Source organism: Alexandromys fortis, unplaced genomic scaffold, assembly GCF_014885135.2.
Source record: "Alexandromys fortis isolate MF-2015 unplaced genomic scaffold, M_Fortis_MF-2015_v1.1 scaffold_115, whole genome shotgun sequence".
Taxonomy (NCBI): Eukaryota; Metazoa; Chordata; class Mammalia; order Rodentia; family Cricetidae; genus Alexandromys; species Alexandromys fortis.
Window position 1 is genome coordinate 3942228 of NW_026067989.1, and position 23955 is coordinate 3966182.

General features: G+C 40.5%; 1 protein-coding gene across 2 annotated transcripts in view; it reads left to right on the forward strand.

Annotated features, from left to right (window-relative positions):
• The first annotated feature begins 5826 nt into the window (after positions 1–5826).
• The window catches only part of Kiz (kizuna centrosomal protein), an 81590-nt gene continuing 63461 nt past the window's right edge, over positions 5827–23955 (forward strand). The window contains exons 1-4 of one of the 2 annotated variants that reach the window (XM_050159529.1): positions 5827–6014; positions 10786–10848; positions 13532–13694; positions 18426–18506. In XM_050159529.1, the coding sequence (XP_050015486.1) occupies positions 5899–6014; positions 10786–10848; positions 13532–13694; positions 18426–18506 (423 nt within the window). In that variant the 5' untranslated portion in view covers positions 5827–5898. The remainder of the gene's footprint in view (positions 6015–10785; positions 10849–13531; positions 13695–18425; positions 18507–23955) is intronic. The other variant, XM_050159530.1, reaches the window with a different exon arrangement.

Sequence of the window (23955 nt, forward strand, 5' to 3'; positions counted from 1 at the left end):
GAAGTGGTACCATATTTCTCAGATAGCACGTAGTGCAGAGGAGCCTAGACCCTGGTGCTGTCTTGTAACTGAAGGTCTCTCTCCCTCCTGCCAGTTCCTGAATAACCACTCTGAGGCTTAATACTAATTACAAACTGTTTGGCCTATTAGGTCAGGCTTATTATTAACTAGCTCTTATAACTTAAACTAACCCATTTCTATTATTCTATGTTTTACCACGAGGCTTGTGGCTTATTACCTTACATCTTGCTTCCCTGCTGGCATCTCTCTGAATCCACCTTCTTTCCCCCTGTCTTTCTGCTTAGATTTCCTGCCTACCTATATTCTATCTAGCTATTGGACAAATCAGCTTCTTTATTAACTAATGGCCAGAGACCAAACCAAGAGGCATTTGACCTTGGTCTTACAGCCTTTCAAAATACATGCTAATAAACCTCTTTCATATATAAAGTACTCAGCCTTACATATTTTTTTATAGCATAGAAAATGAGCTGAGCGGTAGTGACTCACGCCTTTAATCTCAGCACTCAGGAGGCAGGGGTAGGCAGGTCCAAAGTTCTGTTTAAAAATATAATTTACTGCATTAAACATCACTGTCAATGTCATAGTATATGAAGCAAAAACAAACTTAACAAAGAAGAACCGATTAGATGAATTGTCTCAGGTAGCACCTATAACAGACAATGCCTCACAGCTATTTAGAATCTTGAGGTGCCAGACTGAAGCTATGGCTCAGTAGTCAGGAACACTTGTTGCTCTTGTAGAGGACATGGGTTCAGCTCCTAGTACCCACATCAGGTGGCTCACAGTTATCTGTAACTTCAGTTCTAGGGTATCTAACACCCTCTTTTGGCCTCCTCAAGCAACTGCCTATGGCACACACATGTACACCTAGGTGCACACATATGCACATAAGAAAACAAAAAAGTCTTTTTTTGTTTGTTTGTTTGTTTGTTTGTTTGTTTGTTTTTTTGAGACAGGGTTTCTCTGTGGTTTGGGAGCCTGTCCTGGAACTAGCTCTTGTAGACCAGGCTGGTCTCGAACTCACAAAGATCCGCCTGCCTCTGCCTCCCAAGTGCTGGGATTAAAGGCGTGCGCCACCACCGCCCGGCAACAAAAAAGTCTTGATGGAGATGTATAGATACATGTCTATTTATCTCTCCAAGACACATTAGCTAAAACACAAGACACAAAACAGTGGGTAAAAAATAGTGGAACTGGGCTGTGGAATTCTTCCCCCAACAAACACACACACACACACACACACACACGCGTGCACATGCGTGTACGTGTATGTGTGTGTGTGAGCATGTGGAAATTTAGTGGTAGAACATTTACTTAACATACTCAAGGGCTCAATCAAAGCAGGGGGAAGGATATGATATTTATCTTTTAAAGGGTAAAGTTCTAATTTCAACATATCCCTAAAAGCCATGCCATCATTTTGTTCAGTTGCTTTAATTAATAGATACAATAGTTTCATGTAGCGTATCCAAAGACCCATGTGAATGCTGGTTCAACACACAGGCCCCCTGGTGCTGTTGGCTTACTGAGGACACAAATTTTGAATTAAAATCACACATATTACCAGCTGCAAGACTTTTTCTTCATCTTTAAAATGAGGAGACCAAAGTTGAAAGTGGTAGAATAAACCTATAATTTTAGTGCTCAGGAGACAGAGGCAAGAGGATTGTCATGAGTTTCAGGTCGGTAAGATCTACATAAAAAGACCCTTTTTATAAAAAATAAATTAATTAAATGAAATAAGGGGCTGAAGTCAGAGCTCTTCTCCCCTTTAGTTCACCCTTAGACTTGCAGGAACATTAGACAGTGACTCATAGTCCAGGCAGGCTTCTAGAGGAAGTAAAGAAAAGTATTAAAAGAGAGCCTCTTCCAAATTAAATATTTAAAGTGAAGAATTCTGAATTTGTTAAATGCTTATCATTATTCCAAATGTATAATTTTGACATAAACACTTTAGAAATATTCTGTCCATTTGCTATGTGTTACTGTTGATAAAGGAGGCCCTCCGTCTAGAATTACTATATGCCATTAATGCGTCAACCATAGCCTGAGCATTTTAATTACTTTGAGTATTTACTGTTTAACTGTATTTAACTTTAGATTCTTCTAAACTGACCTGATGAAAATCGGGATGCCAGCCAGATGTGGTGGTATACATCTTTTTAATACCAGCACTCGGGAGACAGAGGAAGAATGGTCTCTGAGTTTGAGGCCAGCCTGGTCTACCGAATGAATTCTCTGAAACCATGTCTGGAAACAATAAAAGGGGAGGGGTAGGAGAAGGAATGCTAAATGGTAAATGACTGTGTCATCTGCTTACTCTGTGTTATTTCCTTATTATTTTATAATATATAAATATTAATTTATTATTAAATTATTATCTTAGAAGAATGTGTAGACATAAATAAAATACCTTAGAAATAAAAGGTGTAGTATTACAGCTCTGAGGAAAGATTTTCTGGTAGTCAGGAGCCAAGAAGTACCACAAGGTCACACCACGCAGCAAACCTCACACAAGAGATTTATTGGGAAAGACAGAAGAGGGTGGCTGCCTCTGCTCTGGAGAGAAACCGCAAAGAACCGAGCAGGAGACATACTTTACTTAGGATTTTTTGGGGGCATGAGCTTTCCAGGTTGGCCTAGGATTGGTGGGAGTTTGTGGCCTGATCTTGGGCTTTTTTACTGTAGGGTGGAGCTTGTTGCCTGCATTTCAAGGAGCTGGAAATGGTCCATTTAGACATAAGTCCTGGTCACTCACCCCACAGACTACTCTAGGGGCCTAAGAAAAGTGATTTATTTTTGTTAGGATTATAGTAAAACTTTGGTTCTATATGTATAGGTTGTTTTTCTCATTGTCGTGACCAAATACTGAGAGAAGCAACTTAAGGATTTGTTCTGGTTCCTGGGTTCCAGAGCCACCATGTTGTGAAGGGGATGGCAGAGTCCATGACAGCAAAAGTGTGCAGATGCCACTCCTCACATCTGGGTAGAGCCGAGAAACAAGGCACAGGGAATTCTGACGCTCATCTTGTTTTCTGTGTTTATGCAGTCTGGCCCTGCTGCCCGTGGAATGCTGCAGGCCACATTCAGGATGGACCTTTCCCTTCAGTTAAGTCTCTGTGGAAACATCCCCGTCCCAGAGATGTGTCCCCTAGGTGATTCCAAATCTAATTAAGTTGACAAAGAAGATTAATCATCAGACACTAAAACTGGTAAAATAAACCTCAGTACACAAGCATGGATTGAGTTGCGATAATGAGTTGATGGAGCAAATAAGTGTAGGTCACATCCTTGCTTATCTAACCACGGGATGGGAGGGGCCTGCACTAGCCCTGCATATCACAGACCTGTTCTGGTCCTTCTCTGGTCACTTCACATGGGTCAAGCACAGGCCTATGGGGTGCACAAACACACATCTTCTAGAACACAGTACCATGTACCCAGAACTCTGGCTCTAAGGGTCCCAAACTGCTTTCCAGGGCCTCCAGAGAGCTCTTTCCTGAGCCATTCTTACAAGGAGTCAACACTAGTATTTAGCTTTAGGTCAAAAGGAGGCTGAGCCAGGTTTGTGGATGCAGATGGGGTTTGTTGAATTGAGAGAAGGCAGGGCACAGACAGCCCTATTGTGAGTGAGGCATCTTATCACGCAACCCTGAATCCGGGGTGGGAAATTAGGGGGTGTTGACAGAGATTTCTGTTCCTGCCTGTTTCAGCAGCCTTTCAGTCCTAAAGAAACACACAGAGGCCTACATTAATTATAAACTGGTTGACCTATTAGTTCAGGCTTTAACCCATTATTCCTGTATGTGTTAGCCATGTGGCCTGGTACCTTTCATCAGAGAGGCAGATGGTTGTGAGCCACCATGTGGTTGCTGGGAATTGAACTCAGGACCTCTGGAAGAGCAGCCAGTGCTCTTAACCTCTGAGCCATCTCTCCAGCCCCCAGCGAGGCATTCTTATCTTGCTTCCTCTGTGTCTGGATGATGACTGCAGACTGAGCTTTCCTCTTCCCAGAATTCTCCTGTTCTCATTGCCCCACTTTCTGCCTGGTCACCCCACCTATACTTCCTACCTGGCTACTGGCCAATCAGCGTTTTATTAAAATATAAGTAACAAATCTTTATAAGGTACAAAACCATTGTCCCACAGCAGGGGTTTGGATTAGGAAAGGAGTCAAAATTAGTTAGAAAGAACTGAATTCCACCCTGGATGTCCACACTCTTACAAAGGTATAATGGGAAAGACAGGAAGAGAGACCCTCTTTTACTTATTTTATCCTGATACATGAGAGCTTAATTAGATCAATATTGTGTGAGCTTAATTAGATCAATATTGTGTGTGCGTCAATGTGTATGCATGTGTGCTAGAGTGTACCAGTGGAGGTCAGAGGACAACTTTGGGGAAGCAAATCAAATTCAGGTTGTCATACCTGCAAAACAAGCATCTTTTGCTTGCTAAGATACCTCCCTGGCCCACATTTTTTTTTAATAAAGGCAGAGTCTTTAAGGCCTGTCTGGATTTAGAGATCCTCCTGTTTCATCCACTGAGTGCTGAAATTATATGGATATATTGCCCAGTCCAGTTTAATTTGTACCTTTCAACATTTAGGCAGACAGTACATGGAAGAAAGGCTAAGTAAAGTCATAACCTTATATTGTTAACCTTTGAGCACTTCCTTGCTTTCCCTAATGACCAGTTTAGGATTTGAAGACATGCGCAGTGCACAGTGAGCATGTTATGTCAAGGTGTGAAACATGGACAAATACTTCCAGAAACACCTGGGATGGTGCCTTAATTTTCAACTGTGTTTTGGTCTTTGTACATTTAGGAATGGTTTACTGCTGCAAACTTTAATACACAGCACCACCCCCATTCAGATTCTGTGCAACTGCCATGGTGTCCTGACTCACTGTTAAAGATGTTTTGGTTAAAGTGGCCCTTTGCATATAAAACTGCTGGCTTGAGTAAAGAAAACTAAAAAAAAGTGTAGAATAAGGAACCACACAGTGATTCCATACATTTTTTTATTTTTATTTTCCCTTTCTAAATGAGTTTTTTAGAATATAGTTGTCTTTCTTCAAGAAGCCTTTTGCCATGTGGATGGAGGCAATGATAAAAATTGATACTATGTTCTGGGTCTTTATAACCCCTAATTCATTTTAAATGATACAAGGTTAAATCAATCTTGCTGTCACAGCCTGCCTAATACACTCTGGGGTGCCTTGGATTCCCCCACAGCTGAACAGTGGGAGAGAGGATTTATTCAAGGCAGTCTGGCTCCACACCTTGGAGAACTGTCTGCAGAAGTAAATTGATTCACAAGTAACTAGTCAGAAACCAAGTCTTTCTTTCCTGTAAAAGTTAATGGCAAATGGAGCCATCACGTTCCTAGGACAGCACGGGACTGCATACATCTGCTGAGTATTGGGAGTCCTTAATTTTTTTTTCTTCTTCTGGCTTTTTGCTTTGCTTTTTAAGTGCTGGTAGCAAAATAACCTTGTTACAGTATCTCCCTGCAAATTCTAAGAAGAAAAGAGGCAGGGAAAGGAGTGGGAAACAAGAAACTGCATCTGATAAAATGAATACAGTCGGAACGGATTCTATAGCAGGAGCAGGGAAGAGCAACGCAGTTGTAGCAGAGAGGTGACACAATTCTCTGGGGTTCTGGTCCCTAAGTAACCTGTACCACTAGTGTTCGCCCGCCGCCTTGCCAGGTTCTCAACCTCCGCCCCGCCCCGCACGGCATCTTGCCCCGCCTCCTCGGCGCCCCGCCTCCGCCCCGCCCTCTTCAAGCGGCCTGGCTCCGTGTTTACCCGCGTTGCATGTCGGGGCGGTCTCCTTAGGCAACGGAGGCCTTCGCGCTGCCCCGTGGCGATGCCGCGAGGGCGCGGTGGCGGTGGTGGGCGCCAGGTCCCCGCCGCGTCCGCGCCCTTGGCGAGCCCCAGCTACTACGAAAGGGTGGGCCAGCTCCAGCAGGCGCTGCGGGAAAGGTACGGTCGCGGGACGGGTTGGGGAGTCAGCTACGCCATTGAGATCTTCGGGTACCCTGTCTGGCGTTCCTTCCCATTCCCGCCAAAGGTTCGCCAGGCCCGGGACCCGCCTACGACCCTCCACTAGCTCCGAATGGGGTCCGGAGCACAAAGTTCAACACAAATGACCCCTTGTTTGAGTTAGGCACACACAGAGAGACTGGAATCTCCCATGGCAACTAAAGCCGTGTCCTTCAGCCTGAGGGATGCGGCCAGAAGTCAGAGTGGGAGTTCTTTTGCCTGCCAGTCCCCATCAAGTCGTGTGAATTTCTCTAGTCCTCTACTACACGCCTCCTCCTCACTCTCTCTTCAAATTGTCATCCTAGCTTGACACTGACTCTGCATCAATGATGACGGGTCCAGGAGCGCAGGCTGGAGTGGGGTGGTGTGCATGTAACTGTGTATTTAAAACCCACGTCCTGCTAAAATGCAGGAGTCATTTGAAGGTGTCTGGGGCTGCCTAAATTTTTAGTGACGGGATGAAATTTTCAACGAGCTCAGCATCGAGGGTTGGTATTGCCTTTAATTAAGGCATGAAAGATGAGAACCATTGGAAAGAGCTAGATCTAAGAATGCGTAAAGAGAGAAAATTGTAAAGCAATTGACGATAAATAACCACATGAAAGATAAGTTGTCGGAACGCTTATTTTGCTGCCAAATTAATTGGACTTAGAAATCTCATTAGTTGACAAGAAAGGAAATAGATTTTTTGATCTCTTGATAAATAAAACATTTAATGAGTGTTAAAGTTACAGAATCATTCAGATGGAACAGGAGAGCTATAACAATTCTAAGATGATAACGATAATTGCAGGTGAGGTAAAGTAAGTGATTTTTCAAAGGAACCGCATCTCATGCCAGACTTAATTTTTGTCAGTTGTTTGTGAACTGTTTACCACAGGCCTTAGCTGTCCTTTTCACGTTTTTTTCTTCTTTCTACATCCTGTTTTCTTTCAGATGCACTCCTGCTCACCTACCTAGGGATCTCGTAATCTCCCACTTTAAAAAAATTAATCAGTTATGGGTGTGCTGGTGGTAGTGTATGCTGAAGAGGCAGAAACAGGAGGATCACAGGTTCGAGGCCAGCCTAGACTACATAATGAGTTCCAGGTCATCCAGGGAGATCCCGTGTTAAAAAAAATCTCTATGTATTATGTATGTATGCATATATATACATATATATATCATCTATCTATCATTCCCTGCAGAGCCTTTCTTTTCCAAACACTTCGTAATGTTTGTACCTTCAGCTTATTTACTGCTTTCTTGGGGGAACACAGGTGACATCTTTCCCTTTTTTCTTTGGCCTACATTGAGTATTCTGGGAGGGAAGAAATGACACCTTGCAGGCCCTTTGGCTTACAGTGTAGTACATTTTGGTGACAGAGGAGTTTGGTAAAATATTTGAGTTTATGAGTGGAATCCAAGAGTCAGTTAGCGAGTGTCTAGGTGTTATGAATGCCTTATGTGGAACCCAGTGGCCTTGTGTTGCCATTAAATAACAAAACTTTTCTAGTCATCCAAGGTGATATTAAATGTACTCATATACCAGATAATTAAAAAACAAGACTTTGTTTCTGTGCCTTTAGCTCGCTGCTATAGTTGAAGAGTCGTCTAGTTACCTTGGGCTTTAACTTATTTGTGTTTCATAGCTAAAGATCTGGTCTTAAAGTGTGACTGATTTAAATGACATTCTTTTTGAACCAAGTCAGAGGTGAGTTGTTTTTGCCTCCTGTGCTCGAAACACCTGGCTGTTTATGGTCCTTATGGCACAATAACTGTGTAGTGGTTATCCACTTTATGTTTAGCGCTTCTTGCTTTAATTATTAAGCAAGGTAAGGTTGTTGACGTTATATAAGAAATTGGAATCACATTTTATGGCCTGTTCATGGTCCTGCATTTGAAGATTTGGTTTATTTTTAAGTCAGTATAAATCTGTTCCTGTGTGTGATCATTTTTCATTTTAAGAATCTGTAAGTAATTCTAATTAATGCATACTGCACACAAGATAGAGAAGCAAATAACTTTAGAGAGAACACTACAGTAAGAGCACAGGAGCATGAGTTCTAGCCACGGCAAGTCCTGAGACCTTGACAAAGGGTCACTGGCCTTTTTGAACTTTGGTTCTTCAGCAGAATGAGGGAATTAGATTAATATATGTAGAATAAGGATTCATTTTCTTTCTTTCTCTTCTTCTTCTTTTTTCTTTTCTTCTTTTTTTTTTTTTTTTTAAAAAAAACGGTTAGTAGGCTTTTAAAATATTAAAGCTGTGTTGGTGAAATGGATCCATAGGTGAAGGTGCCTGCTGCCAAACTTAATGCCCTGAGTTTGATCCCACTACAGGGTGGGAGCAGAGAAATGATTCTTGAAAGTTGTCCTCTGACTGCCACACATGGATGTGTGTGAGCACACACATGCGCACGTACGCACACGCACACACACACACACATACATACAAATAAATGTAATAACATTTGAAGCTAAAAGCCAGTCTCAGCATAGGGAGCGCTGTCTCCTGAAAGTCTGCGGTCCTCTTGAATGCTGCTATTTGGATAGCAGTCAGAAATGCTTTATCAATTCGGAAACTTTAGAGAAGCAGGAGATTAACGGCAACAACAAACAGTTCAGCCTTTATCACCCCTTTTAGAGGCAGCCATTGAAAGGTTAGCTGAGCTGATAGCTGGGCTCTCCCTTTGAAACTGCCCTGTTTTGAACACCAGTCATCTTCTCTGTATTCACACATAGGTGTAATTATATAGCTCGAATGTTTTTCTGTGTGTATGTAGTGCTTTCTCTGCATTGTCGTGAAAGTCAATAATTGAATCTAAAAGAGTCTAATGGAGTGACATGTTGCAGTGTGTATAGTGCCCACAAGTGTGGTAGAAACATATAAGTGGGACTGATGCTTAACAATTATTGTATATAAAAACATCCTTTGAAAGGTCCATTAACCAGCCCCAGTTATTTTCAATGGCGATATTGATTCAGGGTAACATATCATAATGGTCCAGAAATTGACACTGAGGCATTAGTTGAGTAGAGCTGAGGGTGATGGAAAATTGTAGTATTGAGGCACAGACAGCACAAGTGCCTTAAAATGCAGAATATCCAGCCTTGTAAGAACAGCCAGCTGTGAAAGCCCAGATGAGAGGCACAAGTGACTGAAGCGTGGGCTGTGTAAGCATCGCAGGTTTGGGCATTTCAGAGTCTGAAACAGAGATTTGCTATGTAGGCTTCACATAGTGATCCAACCAGTAAGCCTTCCCTTTGACTTTCACTGAGGTAAATATCAAATGTTTGAGCCGTATGTTTAAAACTGGCACGAAGGACCACCATTTGGAGATGCAGCAGCATGGAGGAGGGAGTTAGAAGACAGGAGCTGACGAGATCAGCACCATTTTGCATGGAATAGAGAGCCACGATGTGTCTGACTGTGGTTGCTAAGATATGGAGTGTTTGAAGAGAGGAAGTGTGATTAGCAGGTGTCTGCGTCCCCCGAAGAGAGAACTGAGACCAAAGATCTTTACATCATTATTAAAAAGAACTTGCAGTTTGGAAGGTGATGGAGTTTTGGAGAAATGGTGGCCCCCTTCTCTAGATACCACAGATTCATTTTAAAATAGTCAGGCTTACAGCAAAGTTGCAAACATGGGACAAAGAACTCCAGTATTTTCCTCACCCAGATTCTCCTGAAGTCCTGATACTGTATTTTCATTTTCTCTTTCCATATGCCTATTCAGATCAATGTTCTTCTCTGCGATATTTGAAACTGTAAGTGTGATAGCTTATCACCACTAAAATCTTCAATGTACTTTAAAGAAATAAGAATGCCCTTTTAGATAGCCACAGTAGAGCTCTCACAGTTACCTGCCAGCCTTGCAGTGCCAGTCCACACACTCACGCCAGACACCAGTTGTCCCAGCAATGTCCCTCTTTCCTTCTGGTCCTTACTGGTCTAGGGTGTCATTGGGAAACATGGTTTGCATTTTGTGTGCCATATCTCTTCTGTCTTCTTGGAGGGAAATTTTTGGTCCGTCCCTGTTGGTCATGGTCCTGACAATTTAAATTTTCTGGGTCCTTTTGATGATTCCTCATGATCAGACTTCAGTCTTTCATGTCTATAATACCATGGAGGCATAGCATTCTAAGATCCATTTAAGTGCAAATTCCCTGTACCATCTAGTCATTCATTTTTCCTGAGTTAAGCACCGAATTGGTTATAGAACCCTTGAAGGTTTAATAATCATGATCTCAACACGTATTTCTAATGTGGAAATAAATATACGATGTCCTTTCAACATTTATTCTGAGTTCATTCTTTTTTCTTTGTTTGCTTTCTGAGACAAGCTGGCCTCAAACATTTTCTCTTACTTTGAGAATCCTTGTCAATTTTTGTTTTTCAGCTAGGTTTTCACTATATAGCCCAGGCTGACTTCAATGTCCTGATCCTCTTGCCACAGCCTCTCAAGTGCTGGCTTTACAGGCATGCACAACAGAGCTCCACTGATGTTGAGAATCTTGAGTTTTTGCTTCACGTTGGTGTTCCCCTTGTTTCTTCTGCTTCCTTGGTGATAGGTCTTTGTTTCAGCCACTCATGACATTTTCTCTTTTTCAAATAGATTGATGGAACAGTCTCACAAAGGCGTGATTTTAAAGGTTGTCATGGTCTGAATACAGTAAAAACAGCTTATACAGTACAGTGACTTATTCTGTTGTTGTTATTGTATTACAGTGAAAAGAAGAGATTCGACCTGGAAGACAAGCTTTATGAATACAATAAGTCTGATAAGTTCAGGTAAGAGGTGGCAGTGATGAGTGTCCAGCTTGTTTGCAGCTGTTAGTCAGAATTCAATCCCTATACTTGTGGTGGTTGCACACACCTTTAGTAGAGGCAGAAGCGGGCAGATCTCTGTGTCTCTGTGAGTTTGAGGCCAGCCTGGTCTACATAGTAAGTTTCAAGCCATCTAGGACTACATACCCTGTTTCCAAAAAAAAGAAAAAAGAAAAAAGAACCCCTACTATTATATCATAGTTCTTATAGTTGGAATGTTTTTGTCACTATTTTATTTTCAATGCATAATAATTTGAAGTAAATACTATGATTTTATATAGCTATTATAAACATTTTGTTTTCAGTATTTAGTTTTTTTGTATTAGCAATATGATTTTACTAAATTTTTTTTTTTGTTTTTGTTTCTCGAGACAGGGTTGCTCTGTAGCTTTGGAACCTGTCCTAGAACTAGCTGTTATAGACCAGGATGGCCTCGAACTCACAGAGATCCATCTGTCTCTGTCTCCTGAGTGCTGTGATTAAAGGCATGTGCCACCACTGCCCAGCTTGCTTAAATATTTTAAAATAAGGCAGTATAGTCTTTTTTGTTCTTATTTAAACATATTTATTTCCTGTAGTGGTTAAATCATGTTCTAGCTTTTTTCCATCTTTCAGGCCTTGATAAATTGCTGCCCCTGTGAGGGCCTCCTTGCAGGGTCAGCTAGGGCAGGTTATTCTGAAAAGTCCCTTCCTTTTCCTCATGGTCTTCAGCACGTGGTAATTACCTGCATGTTTTTCTGTTGACTGTAGCTAGACAGTTTTCATACTTGCACTACTGAATAGATGCAGGTTTGCTTGGGTGGCTAGATGGCTTACACGACCAGTTTTGAAGGCTAATAGCAAGAATGAGGACTAGAGTTTGAGTGGAGAAGACATGGCTGCTAAGCAGCTTTATTAAGTCTCTAGATATGAGTGTGTTGAGTCACCCTCCATTACCGTCATTTGTGTCAGAAATGCAGGTACAGGCAGGGACAGTGGTAGATTGTTTTATTCAGAAGGAAAGATGAAGACAGCCAATCACAGTTAAAGCACGTGTTGTTAGTATGATAATCTTCTGGTGTGGGGAGAGGGCTCAGTGCAAAAGTCCTGGCTGGGCAAGCCCGAGGACTGAAGTTCAGAGTCCACATAAAGCCTGACTTGGTGGTGCTGTCTGAAATCCCATATCAAGATGGTAGGCAGAGACCAAGTTCCCTAGGAATTTGCGAGCCAGCTTATCTGCTATATGTGGTGGTGAACAAGAGACCCTGTCTCAAACGAGATAAAAGGCGAGGAATGACACCCGAGGTTGTCCTCTGACTTGGACAGAACACACATTCATACATAAACACTCCCCACCACTGCCCCCCAAATGGGAGGGGGGCAGGGGTTTCAGAAATCTTGTTGACCTAGAATTAGAGGCTTAAGATCTATTGTTGATTAATTTTTGAAATTTCTAGGATCTTCAAAAATTTGTACTGGGAAGGTAGATGAAAGAATATAAAATAAAATATATGTAGATAAAAGAATATAAAATATCTTACTGGACCAATAATACAAATGCTCCCCATAAGATGCTCATTTGTGGTTCAGTTCATTGTGAAGTAGGAAGAAGATTAGCATATCAGTCTATGAGAAGAGAAGTTTGTGTACTTAGCTGTCTACTATGTCTTTTAGTTTTACAATTTGAATAAGAGTCTCCAAAAGGTTTCTCAGAGTTTAATTTTGCTATGAAATATTTCACTAACATGTTGTAATGTCTAATACGTTTTTACATTATTTAAATGACAGTTTTTGTATTTTAAATTTTCTTAATTTTATGGACTATAGTTTATAGTTTGATTCTGCTTTTATATGAGTGATTAATTTAAAAATTGCCATCATATAGAAACTGGGCTAAGTCTGCATCTGAATATGACTAAAGAGACAGTGCTCTTGAAACCAGATTCCAGTTTAAGAAATAAATCCAGAGCTGGGTGTGGTGGTGCACGCCTTTAATTCTGGAACTCAGAAGGCAGAGCAGGCAGGTCTTTTCGAGGCTAGCCTTATAGAGTAAGTTCCAGGATAGCCAGGGCTACAAAGAGAAACCCTGTCTCCAAAAACCAAAACAAAACAAAAGATTCACATAGCTGGGCATGGTGCCACACACCTGTAATATTCACACAGGGAAGGACCACAAGTTCCAGCCCATCCTAGGCTGTATGGTGAGACCTGTCCCAACAGCACGAGTCTTTCCTGTGTTGTCCAGTGGCACTGTGCCTTTCTCAGGAGAAGTATGTCGTGACCAATGTGATACCATAATAATTTTCTTTCTCTGAACTTTCATATGCATTTTATTCCTGGACATCAATGCTTTGAGTAAAGTTTCTTAGATTTTTATTGTCTTATTAACACTTTTGTTAAAGAAAATTATTCTTTTTTTAATTTATTTATTTATTAAAGATTTCTGTCTCTTCCCCACCACCGCTTCCCCTTTCCCTCCTCCTCCCCCAATCAAGTCTCCCTCCCTCGTCAGCCCAAAGGGCAATCAGGGTTCCCTGCCCTGTGGGAAGTCCAAGGACCACCCACCTCCATCCAGGTCTAAAAATAGAAATATTCTAGAAATAGAAAATTATTCTTAAGTTTGTTAAATTTGAGTTATATTATTAAAGATCTACTTTTTTTCCTTAAGAGCTAAGCTGAAATGTGCAAGACTCAAGAAATACCTGAAGGAAATCTGTGAATCTGAAAGGAGGGCTCATCTCCGAAACCAAGGATATTTAAAGAAGTTCGAGTGTGTCCAGACTTATGTTGAACAATTGACCACAAATTCAGAGAAGCTTCAGAAACTGAAGGTAGCATCTTGTTTTTTACAATGTGTTTTGAAAAGCTTTCCCGGATCAGTGGCAGCCACTTTCAGTTGTCTGAACAGGGTTATTTGTTATTGTGTGAATTTAAGCATCAGTAAGGTTCCTTTTAGAAGTCGATTCCCTCTTTTTTTTTTTTTTTTTTTTTCCCTGTTTTGTGTCTCTTTTGGTCTGGGCTGCTCTCTTCAGGTCAAGAGTCCATTAGGATGGGGAGCACTGATGAATGCTCCTGGCCTCTGTGGTATAGTGACTGCTGTTCAAGGCTTCCTTTTATTCTGGCACCTTAGTCCCTTCTAGTGCATGCCTACATGGTGCTCTGAGCACATGTCAGCAGAACCCAGCACTAATGCCAGAAACCCAGTTTGTGACCGTTAGCTTAGCAGTAAGCAGAAGTTTGTCCTAGGAGATGTTGGTCTTTTATGCCAGTGTCTAGTGTTGGCCTTAGTTATGATGGAGTCATCTGTTCCCTCTTAATACTTTTCCACTTGATGCCAGATCTTTACCTCCTTGCTAAGGACCTTGGGTAAATTACTTAAAGATGTTCAGAGCGCATCGCCTATGCCTCCAAATGTTGCAGACTTTGTCCTGGATAGAGCATAGTTAATACACATGAACTTAAAATTCATAGAATTCTAGGAAGGAGAACAAGTTGAAACAATTTTTGAGAGATGGAGGTTTTTCTCAAGTTACATTTGGTCAGTTTCTCCTTCTTTGTAGAGATGAGCCTGCCCCACCTTTTTGTATATATAATGCTAAAATCCTTTAGAATAGCTTGAAAGCTGAAAAAGAATGAACTGGCCTCGTGGCTCAGCTTATGATTTTCTGCAGTGGCTCTGGAGCAGTGTGGGCTGAAAATGGATGGGTAGGGGTGCACATAGGGCTGGAGAATTAGTCATGTACTCCTATAGACAGAGAAACCTCCATGGGCTTTGAGAGGCCCTAGACACAGGTACTCAGGTACTGGATCTTTGGAGCACAGAAAAAGGCCCTTAAGACACATATAGAGTATTTATTTACTAATATATTGCAGCCTCCCACACTGTATTAGGCATGGCACCAGCATGTCAGAATTTAGGAAGGGCAAGCCTCACCCAATTATGAGGTGGAAGACCACGTATCTTAGGTCAGAGCCCAGGTGCTGGTCTCTACCTGCTCACTACCCCCACCTCAGTCCTATGATGCACCCCTCATACTTACATACACATAGTCTCTCTCCCTGTTTCCTTCCTCTACCTCTCCCATCCCTGTATCTTCCCACTGTTTTTCTACTTCTTTATCTGCTGGACATGTGCACCCTTTCTCTCATGATCACATATACCCACAGTCCTTTAACCTGCTGAACAAACAGCATTTCCTTGAATGCCCCACATTATCTCATACCTGCCTTTGTCACTTTGCCCTGTCTTAAGTCTGTGTCGTAATTACCTCTGTCCTTCCCTCATGATATTCTGTTTATGTACTGGTTGTTCTTATTTCACTGTGGGTTCCTTGTCTTAGGAGGTCAGTGCTCTGTGTCCACCCAGACTGTGATTCCAATAAGCACACAGTAAGCATTGAGACCTGATTGAAAGTCAGTTCTTCCATATTTGGAGTCTGGTTGTCTTAATGGATTGTAGCCACTTATGTGAGAACTAATATGGGGTTAGTTATATCTTTTGTATACCTTGTTACTATAAGTGCTAGTTGAATAAATGCACCTTCTCTTGTGTCTTCTAGTGAGACTCTACTCTCTAGGAGGAAGCAAGGGTATTGGAAAAAATAGGGGGAGAGAAAACCAAAGATTCACCTGAGAATCAAATTAAACAATTTGTCACTGTGCCCATCTTCAGTTATAACCTGTGGAAGTGGGGCTGCTGACTGTAAATATCTGTTTAGTGTAAGCTGTTTCCCTAGTCTGTAACTGAGAATCAGCTGTGCGATTTCAGAAACCAGGGAGGGAGAGAAAGTAGTGGGGAAGAAGGGTAGTGGGGACATTGTCAGGCAAGTGACAGTGTGGGGGAGGGAAAAGGAGTGACAGTGAGGGTGCAGAGGAATGAAGTAGGGGGGAAATGTGTTGTGAGTGCGGGGAGAGCCCAGAGACCTGTAGGACTGCTTGTCTCTTCCCACGGCCCAGCTTATTGTTAACGGTGCCTAGTAATTTAGCTGAATCAATTGCTTTTGCATATGAGGAAGCGAGTAGAGAGGTTCTCTTAAATTTAGGTGGACAGCATCACCAGTGCCATGAAGCAGAACTGTTGCTGACAGAAGGTGCTATCACATAGGTTAACTCACTGCTGTTAGTTTATAAAAACGGATTTTCTAGGGTGGGGAAAATGACAAGAGGGTCGTCCTGGGATTCTGGATTAGGTGATGCTACCCGGACATGAGTTGCCCTTCCCCCCTAAATAAGCAAATCTAACCACGAAAAGTTTGTGTGTCAGAAAGGAAAGGAAGACTGGAGGAGTATACACTAGAGAGAAAGGATCTGTTCCAAGCCCTGATGTTTTAGGGAAACAGAAAGCTCTTGAGCCTGATCAGAGAGAAGATGAGGGATGAGACAAGAGAATGAAGATGCAAACAAGGACATGTCCTCTGTCGAACTAGACTTTTTTTTCTTTTTTTCTTTTCTTTCTTCCTTCCTTCCTTTCTTTCTTTCTTTCTTTCTTTCTTTCTTTCTTTTTTTTTCTTTTTGCAAGAACAGTTAGGAAAATTAATCTGTATGCTATTTTAGAACCAAACTTAAAAAAACCTTTTCAAGACATTTCTTGTGCGGCTCAGGTACACATGAATTCACCATTCTCCTGCCTCTACCTCCTCCCTGAGTGTTGGGATATGTTGGTGTGTATCCATCCTAAATAAACTTATAAAAGTAGTAGAACCCTTTGCTTTTGTTTAATTGCAACTGGAGAGAAGGTGGCACTAGGGAGCTAATAGTCCTGCAGCTGGAAAATTTCTAGCATTCAGAATATAGATATGGTAGTTCTAAATGTCCAGAAAGGGCAAAGAAAAAGAACGGAATATTCTAGGTGGTTATTTTTCTAAAGGGTACAAAGATATAAGTTTCTATTTGTTATTAATTTATGGTAGCATCATTCTGCTTTCAAAATTTATTAAACAATTTTTTTGATCCATACTTTAGAAGGAGTACCATATTCAGTAAACTTCAGTGTGTTGAGAACAGTGTAGGTCAGGCCCTTGAGAATGCATTTCTACTGTTTCCTTGAAACTTTATGCAGTTATCATTTGGTCTTTGCTTCAACATAACTAATTGAATAAAACCCTCATGCTTCTGTGAGAAAGTGCTCTGTTTGGGGGATGGCTCTGAAATGATCCCTAATAACCAGACTGGTCCAATACTCACTGATCATAACAAAAAAATTATAGTCACAGCAGGAGCAGTTTTATATGTTTTTATTTTATATCTCTATTGTAATCTGACTCTCGTCCTTTTAAAAGTACTTCTCCTAGTATCTGACAAGTTTGCAGTTTGAAAGCGTTTGGGCTTAGGAATTGAGTCTGTCAGAATTCAAACGTGTAGACGCAGAGCAGAAGCGTGGAAACTGCGTTTTGATAGCTGCCTATTCCACTATCTTTGTTTACTTTATCATCTTATTGTATCATTTGCACTGATCTTATATAAACTTTAGCTACATAGTTCCTTGATGGTTATTACCCTCTGTCATGTTAATAACAGCACCTGTTAGAAGAAATAGCATTATTAAAAAGGTGGGCATGTATAATATTTTTAAAAGTGTTAAGGCAGTTTGGGTTATTGTCGCTTATGCATTTTTTGTCAAAACAAATTTCAGACCTATTTTTTGTTCAGAATGGGAGCTAAGGAAACAGCCTTTAATTCATTATCTCGGAGGTATGTTTCTAATTGTTTGTATAACTGCTTAATTCAGAAACATCCTGATACTTATCTGTAATGAACTGCAATCAGCGGCTTTTTAAGGCTTTGAGTAGGAATATACTGAATCAAAGTACTTTCATGCTGTGCATTTTAGAGGAATACATTTTGGAACTGAATCATTTTCTTTTTTCATATAGTTTCATATATATATAGTTATAGCGAGGTGACAATGCAGGCCTTTTGATGTAGTTACTGATGCCCAAGCAAACTTGATTTTGATGGTACTAGTGACTGCCTACAGTATGCTCTTATTTTTAGAGAATACAGCTGATTCAAGTTGATGCCCTAGTAAAGAATGTACTGAATTTTGTGACTCTGAGGATCCTAGTGATAGAAGATAAAATATGTAATAATACAACAAACCCATAGGACTTCTGTTTTTTCTTTCTTTCTTTCTTCCTTTCTTTTTTCCTTTCTTTCTTTCTTTCTTTCTTTCTTTCTTTCTTTCTTTCTTTCTTTCTTTCTTTTTAAGCTTTGAAAATAGACATCTAACATCTAACTTTTAGAATCAAGTAACTGGGTTTTCATGATAGTTTAAAGAAAATATGCTATTGCTGTGTATTGAGGATTAAGGTTTTCCATAAAAAGGTAGAAAACTAAAAATCCACTAAGCCTTGTTTTACTTTAAAATTATGTAGCATTTCATAGAGTTCAACTTTTGATATATTATTTGGGAAATTGCCTTTTTTCTAAGATAAGCTGAATTTCTCAGCAACGTCAGCTTCTTTCTGCTCCATTGTTCCTTTTTTGTTGCAAAGATGGCAAGCTATAGGTGGCTTGTAATAGTGATAGTATCTCCCATAAAATCAAACTTTGTTTATGTTTAGACTGAATATGAGGCCGGGATGAAGAAGATGCACCTGCTGTTGAAAGACAGCCTGGGGACGGAAGGGGAAGCCAGAGAAAAGGTAGCACAGTAAGGCGATGGATTTTATGGTTTTTAGACATAAAATTTAGACAATTTTTAGAGTGTTCATATGTTGAGAGTTTTAAATAAAATTATCTTATTATAAGGAGTTTTTGATGGAACCATGATTGTCTAAAGAATTTTGCTTCTGTGATACTGTTGTAATGTCTAATTTAATTAAATTTGCCAAAAGGTAGTCACTTGGACTTAAGATTTTATAGAAAACTGAAGGGATTGCAAAAGATAAAACTGTATTTTTATCATTAGTGTTTTGTAGCTGCTTTTTATTGGACTGAGAAATGTTTTAAATGAAAATAAACTAAGTATGGTGCTTTGATTCTTTCCTTTGTATGTATAATTTTTACATTTGAACCTTTCACGGACAAAGTAGGAAGAAAAGATTGCATATCTAAGCAATAGACAAAAAGACTGGCAAAAAATACTTAAATAAATTCTGCTATGTATCTGCCGTAATACAGGCTTCTAATCCTTCTGCCTATCTCCATATAAATGATTCTGCTCAAGACCATAGATGTTTTCTTCACTAAAAGCAGTAAAGCTCTTTTAGATGAAATGTCTAAAAACATCTTGTAATAACTTGGAGCATGCTGGCAAGAGTAGTCACTTGTGACTATGTGTGAAACCCCCTCAGCCAGTCGATATTGTAATAAGCAAAAATGGGAGCATCACTCCATTATTCAGAGAAGCCACCAGCGTGCTTGTTCCTTAGGCTGCAGCATTCATTAAGAAAAGCTTACTGGGCTGAAAGCTGGAAACAGATGATAACGGGATATGATTTTCATATTTAATGCTTTCCTTGGAAGAGTATGTGTGCTACAGATTGATAGAAGAATCAACTGCTACTTTACTAAAAGACTTTCAGGTTTGCCCTATAGCTACCGATGGAATCATTCAGCCAAGAAATTAACTTTTTCTCCTTTTACCTGCTTTATATATCTGCTAAGCAGGCTGCCTGGCTGCCAGTAAATGTTATTATGCAGTTAACTGTTTGGTATTTAAGACTCTTATCAGAAAAGAAACAGAGGCCACACTATTTTGTTTTTATGGTAGGAGGAAGGTTTTAGTTTTCCTTTCTTCCTTGCACTAGCAGGCATTAATCTGAGTTTATAGAAGTTTTAGTTTTCTCTTTCCATAGATTAAAAAGTTAAAAAGCTAGAATTTAGAGTATTCTTTAAACAGTAAGATACAAAACACCAAGCCCCAGCAACCTTGACCTATATAAAAGGCCTTTAATGATAAGTGATTTCTACACCATTAGATGTGGGGCAATGTGGTGTGATGTGATAGACTTCCAGACCAGACTGACATTTCTGTTGGACGTTTGGCCGGGAAATAATTGACATACTTTGAATCTACAAACCGGTTCGTTCTTTCTCTGCTGTTCTTGATAGACATATTCCAGTTTGTTCTTTCTTTGCTTTCCTGATAGACACATTCTTAGTGTGGCTGTATCAATGACACTTAAGTAAAATGGAGAGTTTTAACCCCCTGTCTGCACTACTGACTCCTTACCTTGCCTATAGTTATGGAGTCTCCATTTGATAATTAGAACAGAGCATTTTCTTTGTACTGAAAGCTGTCCTCAAAAGCTTTGACTGTTGACTGTAATAAAAATCAATTAGGCAACATTTTGAGGAACTTGTATCTTGCCTTTTCTAATTTTCTCTTGATGACTAATCAGTTAAAAGGTAAACACACTGCAGCAAAATCATGGCTTAGTTAATCCTCATTAAATGCTAATTTCTAAACAAGTCCTTATCTATGAATTATGTTGTACTTTTTATTGAAATCCAAGCTCCTCTTCTTTAGATAGTCATAGGAATTTCTCTCCATGCCCAGTTACTGGTGTCTGGAACTTTCTAGTGCATAGTTGAGAAACCACAGTAGGCCTCTCCAAGAATGTCTTTATTCTTGCTCTTGAGATAGTCTCACAAAACAGTGTTCTTTCTGAGGCACAGGGTAGTGTGTAATAAGTGCCAGTTAGTTACGGGGATGAACTTGAGTTGCAGGAGAAAGATGAGGCTGCTTCCTCTGTGGTGCCTAACACAGGCCGTAGTAGAGGAAAGGGTGCTTGGCAGGCACTACAGGATGAGTAGGACGATGGATGGTCTTTGGCAAAGTGTGGACACTGTTGGTAGTCATAGCACCACCAGTAAAGGAGTAGGAGCAGGGAAGCCAGAAGGTCATTGCACAGTGAGGCTGAAATCTAAAAAGATTGTGGGACACACCATAAAACGAATTTGGACAGCTGTATCGTGAGATTCAGTTACCCATAACTAAGGCTCTGTGCCCAAGAACTGAGCTTTTCTTAGAATAATGTGTGCTTGTGTGCATATCTGTGCTTATTGGGACAAAAGAAGACACAGACTGATTATATCACAGGAGTGAAGCTGGCCAGGGTGAACCTGGAGAAATGAGAATCGGGGTAACCATTGCAGAAGAAATCACTGATGGAGGAGAGAGGCTAGATCAAAGCAGTAAGGCTAGATCATAAAAAGATGGTTTTAGGGATGTAGCAGATTGTTAGAGTTCTTCATGTTTCAGTAATGGGAACATCTGTTCCAGTTGGCTTGATTGTACAGTAGAAAGAGTTTAAATGGAGAAAGCCTGCACAGGCAGACACCAGAGTCACTGTGAGTCTGCTGGTCAGGAAAAAGCTTTGAAACAGCTTTAACCATTGACTTGAGGAAGGTCAGCAGAGGTGACCTACTTGCTGCTTGGAGCAGCCCCGATGTAGGAGAGGCAGCATCCCAGTGTTAGATGGGGAGGATGGTTTTTCCCTGAAATTTTAATAAGTGGAAGGTGGATGGTGCAGGAAAAGGAAGAACAAAGCAGAAATCTGAGAGGATGGATCTACTGCCAGGTCATAGCTACACAGCAGTAGCAGGGCACAGACAAGCTAGTCTTTATATCAGATTCTTAAATACTGAACACATGTGCCTTCTTTTGACAGTTGTTAGTTCCTGCCTCTTATTGGCTAACTCTCACATCTTGATTAACCCATTTCTAATAATCTGTGTAGCACCATGAGGGGGTGGCTTACTGGAAAGTTTCTAGCCTACATCCATGTTGGGTCGGAGCTTCATTGCATCTCTCTCACTGCCTTCTTCCTCCCAGCATTCTGTTCTATCTACTCCACCAACCTAAGGGCTGGCCTATCAAATGGCCCAGGCAGTTTCTTTATTAACCAATGAAATCAACACAAAACATAAGACCCTCCTACATCATTTCCCCTTTTTCTGTTTAAACAAAAAAGAAGGCTTTAACTTTAACATGGCAAAATTACATATAACAAAACAGTTATCAAGTAAGAATTATAGTTATAATATTTATATCTATTTTATCTTTTATCATAACAGGAAAACAACTATAACTATCTGTCTATTCTTCAACTCCATCAAAGATTCCAAAAGAATATAATATTACCTAATTAAACAAAAAACAAACAACTTTTAAACTCTAGAAATGACGGAGACATCTCTGTGCCTGGACAGTCACCCAAAGTTCCTCTGTACTGTTGGGGCATCCATCTTCGGCCTACAGGGCCACAGTATCCAGAAGACTCTTCCATGAAGCAGGAAATTTCAAAGACAGTTCAGTCACTTTCTGCTGTGTCCTGCAGAATGTCTCGCAGACTCATGAATCAGGAACCCCAAAAGACCATCTCACCTTTAGGCAAGTTCAGCAGTCCTCTCTCTGTGGGTTCTTTGTGTCCAGTTCATGCATCAGTCCAGGCAAGAGCAGTTTCTTGCCCAAATGGCTATCAAACTCCATAAGGATCCTCTTCGATGCCCATCTTCCTCTTGAAGTAGATTGATGCTGCCAGGAGCAGACATGTCTCATTGTCATGAAAAGCCCTAAGTCATTAAAACATTAAATGCCATATTGTGCAGTCTTTGAAAGATCTGAAGAATGTCTATCTAACTGAAATATATCTCTATATATCTAGAAAATCTAAAATGACTACAAGCTTTACTATTATTGATGATTATGCATTAGCAACCTATATTTCCTAATTATACATTACATTTTTAAATGAACTACACAATCACAATACCTTAGTCAAGATCAGAAATACATATACATATAACAATATTGACCTTAAATTTATATCAATAGAGTAAAATTTATACCAATGCAAATTATTCATATCTATATCATTTCCCCGTTTAAATGTAAAAGAACATTTATAAACAATTTTTGGGAATATGGGCACAGTTTTTTCTCTCCAAACTGCTTCGTGCTGAATGGGGACGCTGTTATTTAGGTCTTTCATGGTATAACCTGTGTGCTAGATTCATCTGAGTCAGCAATTGAGTGAAGTAATTTTTTTGAGGGTGTTCACAGCAACCTTTCAGGAGGGCGTGGTCTATCATACCATATTGGGATAGAAGCAATCCACAGGGTCTCATCCTCTGTGAAAACAAAAGAAGAACTTTTCCAAAGCATTATAACCTTAGATCCAATGTCTCTGACTCCCAGGCATTGGGATTAAAGGTGTGTCCTGCCACACCTTGAAGTCACAGAGGTCAATCTACCTCTGCCTCCCAAGTGTTGGGATTAAAGGTGTGTACCACCACACCCAACTACTCTCTTTTTTTTTACTTTAAGAACTTTAGCCTACGTATATTTTTAACACACTGTAAACCATTTGGAGGTTTTCTTTGACTTTGAATCTCTCTTTACTGTATATCTCTTTTTCTGACCACATGAGTCTTTATGGAGAGGATTAAAGCCGTGGCTTTGACAGCTGGATCCAGCCCATTCCTTAGCTTTCCGACCTCATGGTGGAGGTACCAGCTATAGCCTTGTTTATCGCCACAACTCTATGGCGTTTCAAGGTCCTTGCCAGCAAGCAAGCTGCAGCATTCTGCTCACAGACCACACTTAGTCGGACTTCCTGCCTGAAAGAGTCAGAGTTTGCCCTGGCAGGATGGCCCAGAAACCGGCATTTTAAAACAGCACAGTTTTTTTCCTGCTATGGCTGAAAACTGAAAAGCATGCATTCAGCTTTTCATCAACACCATTTAAATGTTTCGTGGCAGGACCTCTTAAAAGAGCTGCAGGGTTTTGCAGTTAAAGCTGAGTCAGGAAGCCTCTCTTAGATGAGAGTGCTTGCTTGCCTCTAGCAAGCAGAGCAGACCCGAGAAATTGCTGCTACCAAGGAAACATGCTTTACTCTATTCTTTACCAAGCTTTCTCAGATTTTCTGTGTATGCAATTATCCACATCTGGGCACCATTTGTAGTAAGGAGCTGCGGGCATGCCTACTTTTCGTCCCACCCAGCTCCCACATGGTTAGCTTAACACCTGAAATAACAACACACAAATTGTATTCATTCAAACACTGCTTGGCCCATTAGCTCTAGCCTCTTACTGGCTAATTCTCACATCTTGATTAACCCATTTCTAATAATCTGTATAGTAAT